The 11,832-nt window shown below is 42.9% G+C and overlaps 1 protein-coding gene across 1 annotated transcript in view; it reads right to left on the bottom strand.

Annotated features, from left to right (window-relative positions):
• Positions 1–4,362: 4,362 nt before the first annotated feature.
• The window catches only part of LOC138950314 (uncharacterized), a 22,733-nt gene continuing 15,263 nt past the window's right edge, over positions 4,363–11,832 (bottom strand). Inside the window, exons 6-8 of the mRNA XM_070322062.1 lie at positions 9,547–9,743; positions 9,083–9,254; positions 4,363–6,168 (exon numbers count right to left, since the gene is read on the bottom strand). Coding sequence (XP_070178163.1) covers positions 5,942–6,168; positions 9,083–9,254; positions 9,547–9,743 — 596 coding nt within the window. The 3' untranslated portion in view covers positions 4,363–5,941. The remainder of the gene's footprint in view (positions 6,169–9,082; positions 9,255–9,546; positions 9,744–11,832) is intronic.

Consider the following 11,832-nt stretch of genomic DNA (forward strand, 5'->3'; position numbering starts at 1 on the left):
ACCTCTGTTGGTCTTGCATGGTACCTTGGCCTCTGTTGGTCTTGCATGGTACCTTTCTCTCTGTTGGTCTTGCATGGTACCTTGACCTCTGTTGGTCTTGCATGGTACCTTGACCTCTGTTGGTCTTGCATGGTACCTGTCTCTCTGTTGGTCTTGCATGGTACCTTGACCTCTGTTGGTCTTGCATGGTACCTGTCTCTCTGTTGGTCTTGCATGGTACCTTGACCTCTGTTGGTCTTGCATGGTACCTTGACCTCTGTTGGTCTTGCATGGTACCTTGACCTCTGTTGGTCTTGCATGGTACCTTTCTCTCTGTTGGTCTTGCATGGTACCTTGACCTCTGTTGGTCTTGCATGGTACCTTGGCCTCTGTTGGTCTTGCATGGTACCTTTCTCTCTGTTGGTCTTGCATGGTACTTTGGCCTATGTTGGTCTTGCATGGTACCTTGACCTCTGTTGGTCTTGCATGGTACCTTGGCCTATGTTGGTCTTGCATGGTACCTTGGTCCCTGTTGGTCTTGCCGGGGTGTAACACCCTTATGCGAGCACAAATAAAAGTATTGCATTCCATTGTGTGTTTGCATTTATCCCAGCGAAGCTGGAGGTATCCCGTGAACGCTATACTGTAATCGATTTGAGAAATGTGCATACCGAATAATACATGATAAAGAAGGATTCTTTGTGCCCGAAAATGGGCCACAGTTGGAGATGGAAGTTCACCAAAAATTGGGACCATACTAACAAAAATACGGTGGGTAAAATTGGCGCCCCCATTTTTTGAGCAAACGCCACCCAAGGCCGCTTTGGACGGGTAGAAATTCCGTAGTTTCCAAGTCTATGGATAAAGCTCGCGTAAGAAGAATACGTCACGGTCGAAAGTCTTTGACGTCAATTAATGCATCATGACGTCATGCCTCCCTGTAGTCTTTCTCGCGCGGTGTGTGTGTTTGTGTTCATTTTGTGCACATGTGTTAGTGTTACTGTGTGTGTGTGTGTGTGCGTGTGTGTGTGTGTGTGTGCATTTGTGTGTGTGTGTGTGTGTGTGTGTGCGCACGCGTGCATGAGTCTGTACTCGTGTGTGTGTGAGTGCGTGTGGTGTGTGTGTGTATTTGTGTGTGTGTGTGTGTGCGCACGCGTGCATGAGTCTGTACTCGTGTGAGTGTGTGTGTATTTGTGTGTGTGCGTGTGTGTGCGCACGCGTGCATGAGTCTGTACTCGTGTGTGTGTGAGTGTGTGTGTGTGTGTGTGTGTGTGTATTTGTTTGTGTGTGCGCGCACGCGTGCATGAGTCTGTACTCGTGTGTGTGTGTGTGGTGTGTGTGCATATGTGTGTGCGTGTATGTGTGTTTGTTTGAAAAGGTGTGTATGTCCGGCTGTCCATATGTGCGTATGGGTGTGTGTTTTGTGTGTATGAAGTTTTTGTGAGATAGTGAGTGAGTGCGTGTGAGTGAGTGTGTGTATGTGTGCGTGTGTGACTTGGGGTGTGTGTGTGTGTGTGTGTGTGTGTGTGTGTGTGTGTGTGTGTGTGTGTGTGTGTGTGTTTGAGAGAGAGAGAGAGAGAGAGAGAGAGAGAGAGAGAGAGAGAGAGAGAGAGAGAGACGGACGATTGGTCTTTCGCTGGGGGTATGCAGTGCCTTGGCAATGCACATCTACTTAATTTATATCAATGTGTGTGCTTGCGTGTGCGCGCACGAAAGAGAGAGAGAGAGAGAGTGTGTGTGTGTGTGTGTGTGTGTGTGTGTGTGTTTGTGTGTGTCACTGAATGTGAGCCCGTGTTGGGGGTATGCAATGCCTTTGCTGTGTGACTGTGCCAAAGGCACTTGATGTCCATCACGATTGACATTGTCATTTCAAACAAGCACACACGCACACATACACACAGACACACACACATAACACACACACATACACATACACACAGAGAAGGACACTCACACACACACATACAAATACACACACAAACATACACACAATCACACTCACAAATACATACACGCGCGCGCGCGCACAAACACGCGTGCGCGCAAACAAACAAAGAGGCGCATGCACGCGCGCGCGCACACACACACACACACACCCACACACATATATATACCGTAAAGTACCTTGTAAGCGCCCACCCCCCCTGTGCACCAATTCCGACCCAAAGTAGGGGGTGGGCGCTTACTAGGTACTACACCCTATGCACGAGCAGTTTTACTTCGTAATCATATCTTCTTTTTTTTCATCTTCCATTGTTTTTCTTGTTCGTATTGTCATTAGAAGAGCTTGGGGAGACAAATGTCGTCGCATCCTTTTCTTGTCTGCAGAGGTGCCGCTGTCGGCCGCACTGTGTCTCTGTTTCCCTTGAACAAGGGGTACGTCTTCTGGATATGGGCAGCAGTCTATTTTACTTGGCCAAAGACTGTTAAGTTCGGCAGAAAGAGAGAGAGAGAGAGAGAGAGAGAGAGAGAGAGAGAGAGAGAGAGAGAGAGAGAGATAAATCAGAGAGAGAGAGAGATCAGATCTACAGAGAGAGATAAATCAGAGAGAGAGAGAGATCAGAGAGAGAGATAAATCAGAGAGAGAGAGAGAGATCAGAGAGAGAGAGATAGACAGAGAGAGAGATCAGAGAGAGAGATCAGAGAGAGAGAGAGATCAGAGAGAGAGAGAGAGAGAGATAAATCAGAGAGAGAGATCAGAGAGAGAGATGAGATCAGATCTACAGAGAGAGAGAGATAAATCAGAGAGAGAGAGATCAGATCTGCAGAGAGAGAGAGATCAGAGAGAGAGAGAGAGAGATCAGAGAGAGAGAGAGAGAGAGAGAGAAATCAGAGAGAGAGATCAGAGAGAGAGAGAGCTTCTTCTTTTCCTTTCCGGCCTGGTGACTGACAGGGTATCGCGATTCTTTCGCGATTCTCGTAGGGCCTATCCTTTTTCGTTCTACCCCAAACTCACTTGCTGTTTGCGACACATTTCCATTGGCGTTATTATCCAAATAGTCAAGAGCTGACAGCTTAAATGCAACGGTGTACGATTTGATCCGCGGCATCTTGTAATCATTGACTTGCAGGCGTTTGATAGGGTTTGCAAGAAAGGGAAATCATTCACAAAACTAGCAGATCAAGTGCGGAATTTTTATTTCCCCTGATTTCAATGGTGTAATGTGGGGGGTGGGCGCTTACAAGGTACTATACCCTATGCACGGTTTTGGACTAAAAGTGGGGGGTGGGCGCTTACTCGATACTGGGCGCTTACAAGGTACTTTACGGTATATATATGCACACACATTTGCGCGCGCGTACACACACCCACACACCCGGACACACACCCGCACATACAGACACACATGTTAAGATACATTCTAGCACAACCATTCGCACGCACACAAACACATACACACACATGCACACAAACACACGCCCATAACAACAAACATTAGCTCGCACGATCATTCACACGCTCACACACACACACACACACACTCATACACGCACACACACATACACACGCGCGCGCGCACAAACACACACACACACACAGACGCGCGCGCGCACAAACACACAAAGAGGCGCGTGCACACACACACACACACACACACACACACATATATATATATATATGCGCGCGCGTACACACACCCACACACCAACACATACAAACACAAATTTTAACATACACTCAAACACATCCCAGCACAACAATTCGCACGCACACACACACACATACATACACATATACACACACACACACACACACACACGCACACACACACACATACATACACATATACACACGCACACACACACACATACATACACATATACACACACACACACACACACACACACACACACACACACACACGCACACACACACAAACACACACACATTTATATAATACATGTATTCATACACGCGAGGTCGCGCGCACTCACATAATGAGGGTATAACTTACAAAAGGTAGAAGCTGTCACGACTGTGTATCTAGTTAAGACGCTCTTCATCCTTTAAAATCAACTTACAAACAATCATGGCCGAGATGTACCTTCCAGAAGACGGTCGTGGGAGAGGAGGGGGTGTGATGGGGGGGGGGGGGGGGGTGATGGTTGGGGGGGTGTGATGGTTGAGGGGGGGGGGGGGTGGAGGGAGAAGCGAGAAAGGTTGAAGATGGTGTGCGAGAGTTTTTTTTAGAGCGTGCATATTTATGTGTGTGTGTGTGTGTGTGTTTGCGATTGTGTGTGTGTGTGTGTGTGTGTGTGTGTGTGTCTGTGTGTGTGTGCGTGTGTGTATGTATGTGTGCGTGTGTGTATGTATATGTGTGTGTGTGTGTGTGTGCATGCATGTGTGTGTGTGTGTGTGTGTGTGTGCGTGCATGTGTGCGTTTGTGTATGAGTGAGTATGCACATATTAACCCAAAGCAAGTGAACGAGTGATAAACCACATGAATCATTCCTCGTCTCCATCTTGTAATCACATCTTCAAGCAAAAAATAAAGTATCAGCAGGTGATATTAACAGCTATTGTGTTTTCAGCGTAGCAATAGGGCCCGATATTTAGACGAGACGCCGACGAGTCGAAGACGAGTCGCATTATACTTGTTCGAGTCTAAATATCGGACCCTATTGCTACGCTGAAAACACAATAGCGTTTATATAGCTATTCTGACATTAAATTCTGTGTTAGAATCATGTTTTTGTCAGCGACAAGTACCAGAATGGTCCATGTCGTTGATTGCAGACGACGGTTCCCTTTCCGCATGAAGCCACGGAAATAACCGAACATTGAAAAACCCACGGACATGTATTACGGAGAAAACTCGAGATAACCGGATGCTTAGCATTACGTCAATATGTTAGGAATCATATGACGTCATGACGTATCATGCTTGCCTACGTAGATTGTATGTTCGAAAGTCTGACTTCTGTTGGGAATTCGCGTGGTGAAGACAGCGGTAAATCTGTAGATGATAAGAGAACAAGGATTGTCTCAGAAGAAACGACGAAATGTTTCAGACCGGTAACTTCATTTCAACATTGCACTATACAATGGACGTTCTATGTGACAGGAGAGTTTGCTGATTTTGTGTTAAACATTGGAGAGATCGTCTGCTAGAATCCGAGATAGGTCGCTTCAGATTGCAGCTTCTGGAAATTTGCAAGGTTTGTTGCCTGTTAAAGAACTGGATTTTACACGTAATGTAGGGCCTATGTCATGTACAGTGAGCAACAACAAAAACACACACAAAGCAAATGGCATCGTCTGTCGACTAGTCACAGAGTGACAGAAACAAACCTGGCGAGGTATGCGTGTACTTTATACACGTGGAAGAAACCGGAACCACGCGTCTTTGTTATTGCCGATATCGTTTGGATATCGGCAAAAATGGCCAACTTTTGTATCGTTATGCTTTGATGATCGGAAAAGGGATGTGTGAGACCATCCAATCACAGCCCCCGAATTCCCCCACGTGTCCATCAGAATAGCTATATATTACCCCACTCCACCTCTTCTCATGTCACTTACAGCAATGTTGAGCTTTGCGTGTGAAATTCATAGCTCATAATTCAGAGGCATTTAATGCTCCACATTTGCAGACACATAGTTGCACTGGTAAGCATAGCAAGTCATTTTTGATCCGTTTGAAGTCACGGATCGAACTGTACGAATGCATTTCCTATATACATGCGTCAAAGAAAGTATTTTCCATGTAAGCCGACAGGGGGTGAGGGTTGGGGGGAGGCAACGCTGTCGTGTAAGTGATGTCCTTTGGTTGACAACGTACACATTTTCGCGCCGTTTTCGTCGATCAAACAACCAACTAGTCCGTCAAATAATTTCACGAAAAATGTTCTTTGGCTTGATTACAGGGACTTGTATCAAAACTAAGTAAAGAATACCACTGGAGTCTCATACCACTGGAGTCTCAGCTATGAATTTAACACGCTAAATTTCAACATTACCTCACTTTTTGTGCGCCACCAGGCGGGACACCAAGTAGTGACTGTTGAACAACCGGGGATCTCTGCTCGCTACTCTCTTCTCCAGCGACCGGTACAGCTTATCCAAAATGGCCGCCTTGTCTTCTGCACTGCGCATGTCTGAGAGACTGTTCTCGAACGAACTCTGACTCCAGACTCGGTTGGCCGAGACCAGGCTTTTGGCGTAGGTGTCCCGGTCGTCCACACCCTCTGAATGTTGAAACATTAAAGTAAGAGTCAGGGAAAATCGAAGCAGGGAAAGAGATATTGCGTTTAAATCATGTAACAGAAAATGTTCAAGGCCATTTGCTTTAAAGAAATTGTTATCAGCCACATGCACTTATGGCAGAGTGACCGAGTTCTTTTACGTGCCACTGTGATGACACGGGGGTGGGACATGGATACAGTCTCTGAGTCTGCACATACAGTTGACCCGTGTCAGTCCCTGCCGGTATTCGAATCTGCGACCTTAGGATCACAAGTTCGGTGCTCTTACTAACTGAGCTACTCGCCCCCCTTTGCATAATTTGCTGTTGTGAGCATATGAAGTCATGCAGTTTAGTTATCAAGTGACGGAATGAACTGTACAGATGCGTTCAATTTATATACGGGGATTACAAGGAAAACACCGGCGCGGCCATTTTGAGAACAACAGTCGAAAGGGAGACACATTTGGCGTGTTGTGCAAAAAGACTCGGAGACAAATGTGACCCTCCACCACGGAATGAGTCGCATGTCACCTTTGCATGATTTTCATATTTGTACATTTTCATAAATATTTTTTTATGCTCTATCCAGTGGTGAAAACCGTTTTAGAAAAGAGCGAAAACTGTTCGAGTTATAAGCCTGTGACTAAGGTGACCCTCACACTGTTACCAGACACTCCCCGGACTTATATTAAGCCTAGCGCAGAACCGCGCGAGGTGACATGCGACTCATTTCGTGGTGGAGGGTCACAAATATATATGGTGGCATCTGTTCTCGACCAAATACAGAAATGACCAAATTATGCTCAATTGTAATGCTCATTCCGAAAAATAATGTCACTACAATTATTCTTTTATTTGATAAAAGTGATTTGTATCAAATATAACTCAATAATGCCACTGGATTTGTGAGCCTGTAAATTGACCACGTTAAAATTCAACATAACACGACTAGTTTACACAGGGAAGCCGTGTGTGCTTAACGATGTGGCCCTCACCTTTTTGGTTTTTAATGTGTTTTTTTTAATGTTTTGGAAGACCTTCAAATGCATCGTGCCCGTTTAATCAAGATAATAATAATAATCACTTTAATAAGTGATAACAGACATGGTATATGTTTGTATGCTGTTTGTACACAAACTCTGTCATTTACAAGTGGTGCAGGAAAAAACAAACACCTGCACTTACTTTGACTTATTATGTTAAATTTTACATTACACAAATAATGATGATAAAATCGTTTATTTAACGTTACTCTGTAAAAACATTGGCGACATTTGTCTCAGATTAAAAAAACACACAGGCGCGCACACAAACTTTCCCTTTATGTACAGTGGTTCACCACCCTCCCACCCCCCGCACACTCTCGCTCATCTAACCAAAAGAGGTAATAAGAGATACTTGGATATAAAAGGGTATTCTTAAAATGTTCTGATAAAAATATAAAGTAGCTATGAAAAGCAATGGCGTTAGTTGCAGTAATATCTCTTCATATGGTTGGACTACTGATTGACGATGACGACTCTGACTACAGGCGGGAGGTAGATAAGTTTGTTGGTTGGTGTGATGATAATTATTTAGAACATAATGTAGGCAAGACTAAGGAAATGATTATGGACAATAGGAGGAAGGAACATGTACATGGGGATATAGGTTAAGGGAGAGGTTGTAGAGAAAGTAGAGCAGTATAAGTATTTGGGAATAATCATAGATAATAAGTTGACATGGAAGCCCAATACTGATGCTATTGTGAAGAAGCTCCACTCCCGCCTGTACTTTTTGAGAAAACTCAGATCTTTTAATGTTAGACAAGAGATTCTCCAGATGTTTTATACTTCAACCTGCAAAAGTGTGCTGTACTTTGGATCCGTGTGTTGGAGTGGCAGCATCAGCAAGCAGGACAGGGATAGATTAGAGAAGTTCATTAAGAAAGCAGGTGGGGTAGTTGGGAGGAAGCAGGACACTTTTGAATCAACGCAGGAACGACGACTGACTGACAGGCTACAGAAGATTTTGACCGATGACACGCACCCACTCAGACCTGAACTTGACAGCAGACGGATGGACAGAAGCTTAAGATTTAGACAGCCATACACAAGAACCACACGCTACAGAAACTCATTCATTCCATCTGCAATTCACATCTTCAACTCTCAGGTGGGGCGCTAGGTGCTGGTTCTGTCGCTCTGACAACGGCATAATCTTTACATCCTTTTACCAGTTGTTTTTCTTTGTTGTTAGTTATATTGATTTATAGGATACAAATGTGATAAAATAATGTGGTTAAAATGTGATAAGGTGATAATGTGATATAATTTTTAAAGAGGCAATGCATTGCTTCTATTTTTAGGCTTATTTTATTAAGTGTGTGGGTACAATGTTTGCGTGTAACGATATGATGTGAATGTTACTACATGCATGGTTGATTGATTGATTGATTGATTGATTTTACAGACACACAGTCAAGCTTGTAATTTCTCTTTTGGAGATGAATAAAGATTATTGTATTGTATTGTATTGTATTGTATTGTATTGTATTGTATTGTATTGTATTGCATTGTATTGTATTGTATTGTATATCCAGGGACCAAGTGGGTGCGTGTGCACAAGTCTAGCGATAAGTTTGGGACATTGTCACCCAAGGTCTTTATTAAAACTTAAAAGATAGCTCACGTACAATACACAATTGACAAAAGGACAATAATTGATAATATGTGAGACAATGTTGTTGTGTCTGTTGGTGTCAGTCACCATGTGTGGTATCACAATAATCATATGTCATCATGCATTGGTCTATTCGAAATCAATATTCGCATTTAAACATTTGCCTGTCATTACCTTAAATCATGGCCAATAAACAATAAATAATTTCTAATAACAAACCCGTTTTTTTGCATTGACTGACTTATTTATCTCACCTTTGCGCAGTGTCTCCTGCCACTGAGTCTTGAAGAAACACGGCAAGGCGACCTGGTCATGGTGTAGTAGGCCCAAGCCCGCCTCCTGCATGGAAGAGCTCTTGGTGAAAGGAGAGGTAATCTCCTCGCTCGTCCGGTAGGCTGCCTTGATGATGCAGTCTTCATACTCCGTCTGTGGAGGCACACACTGGTCAGAGACTCGGATGGGACCCACACAAACACACACACACACACACACACACACACACACACACACACACACACACACATATATACACACACACACACACACACACACACACACACACATACACGCACACGCACACACATACACAGACACACACTTACACATGCACACGCACACACATACACACACACACACACTTACACACACTTACACACACACATACACACATACACACACACACACACACACACACACACACACACACACACACAATGACCTGAGTGATGACGTTGTCCTCGCGGAGTGCGACCCACGCGTGATGAAGCTCCTGCAACAGAGCGTTGCGTCCAAGGCCAGCAACTCCGTCTTTGACAGCAGGACTTGTTCCATTTTTGGCTCCCTGAGTGAAGTCCCTTGGAGAAGTCTCGTTGTTCTCCGTGTCGCGACTGATGTTGAGAACAATGAGTAATCCCCCTTGACAGAAAAAACGCACACAAAAAAGCTTAAAAAAGTAATAATAAAAAAAAATAATAAAACAAGTCGTGTGAAGCGATATAAAAACATTTAGTCAATACGTAGGCACCAAACTAACAGATCAACTCTTACAACATAAAAATAAGAGAGAGAGAGAGACTTAGACTTAGACTTAGAACATTTTATTCACATAAAGGGTAGACATTTTAGGCCATAGGCTTAATCTTACAATGTGCCCTTTACATTCACACAAACACATATTCACGCGTGCGCCCGACTAGAATCATAGAAACATCAAGCATACAGTAATACTAAATGAGAAAAGTAGTAGAAAATACATGAATGGAACATCAATAAAGCAATTACAGAAAGGAACATTAATTACGCAATCACATTTGCGCACTCACACGCAGACGCACAAGGAGGAACACATATAATACTAATAATAATATACACACAACTAAGTGCCATTCAACAAGCACACAGTGAGCCTACCAAGACAGGTAGATTTAGCATTATGTAGGCATGCAGCAGTCAATATTTCAGAGTAATAAAATAATTATAATTAACAAAGCTAGCTACAATACCGGCAGCGTAACTTATGAAGACCTCAGTATGTGTTTCCTGAGGGAGGTTTTGAATGCGTTCAATGAACGGCACGTTTGTACATTCGAAGGAAGAGAGTTCCACAGTGAAGGTCCCACAAAAGCAAAGCTAGTTTTGTATAGATCTATGCGAGTCCTTGGTAATATATATATAGATTTGTTTGACACATAACGCTCGGAAGCTTTAGTCAAGAATGCATTTAGGTATGGTGGGGCCAGCTCATTGAGCGCCTTGTACATTAGAATTAAGATGTTGTAATCAAACTGCTGTTGAAGTGGAAGAATATTGGCTACCTTCAACTTTTCTGACGTGGACAGATAAGGATTGGTTACAATAAGCTTAGCACCTCTTCTGTGCAAGGAGTTTAGTTTTTTCATTATATTTTCACTGGCACCGCACCATACCGTGGAGGCATAATTAATATATGATAGACAGTGTGCCACGTAAAACATTTTCAGTCCCTCCTTGTCTACAAAGGGTTTTAGTTTAGATAGGAGATGGAGATTGCTTGACAGCTTTTTACAGATATTCTTAACGTGTATGTTCCACCTAAGCTCCTGGTCAACTTCAATTCCTAGTACTCTGTGTGATGAAACCTGTTCTATAGGATCTGAGTGCAGTTTTAAGTTGAGGAGAAGGGGCGCTCTCTGATGTTTCTGTCTAGATGTGACTACCATACTGCTGGATTTTTTGGGATGCAGGGTCATTTTGTTGTTACTCATACTCATACTCATACTCATACTCATAACATTTTATTGATCCAACAAAGGAAATTAAATTGGTCATCAGCACATATAGGTCATTAATTAATAATTATAAAAGAAGAAGAGAAGAAAATTTATAAAACCCATGATAACAAAAAAATATCTAAAGTAATATATGTACAACTACAATACCCTTTTTACTTGCACACTTGACACACCGACACACCAACACACATGCATACATACCTACATACATACCTACATACATACATACATACATACATACATACATACATACATACATACATACATACATACATACATACATACATACATACATACATACATACATACATACATACATACATACATACATACATACATTCCATGTTAAAGTGTAGTTAAGAACATCACAGTAATTATATCATTGTTTGGATTAACAGATAAGTTTTTATGTAAATGATGATAACAACAATCCATAATTAACGCTATTGCACTACCAAAAGAAGAGACCAACCAAACACATAAAACCAATCACAGTAATCATCATCAGTTATTACTACACCACTGTTCAACGTCGTTGATTCCCTGCTGAAGGTCAGCCTCCACTTGAACTATTTTTTTGGACGATGAGTGAAGAGAGCTATCATCAGCAAAAAGCTCACAAGATACATTTTTATTCGTAATATGCAAAGGTAGGTCGTTTATGAAGATACTAAATAAAAGTGGGCCAAGAATGGACCCCTGAGGAACTCCGCAATTTAGAACACCATCTTGTG

This window comes from Littorina saxatilis, linkage group LG16, assembly GCF_037325665.1.
Source record: "Littorina saxatilis isolate snail1 linkage group LG16, US_GU_Lsax_2.0, whole genome shotgun sequence".
In the NCBI taxonomy this organism is placed as follows: Eukaryota; Metazoa; Mollusca; class Gastropoda; order Littorinimorpha; family Littorinidae; genus Littorina; species Littorina saxatilis.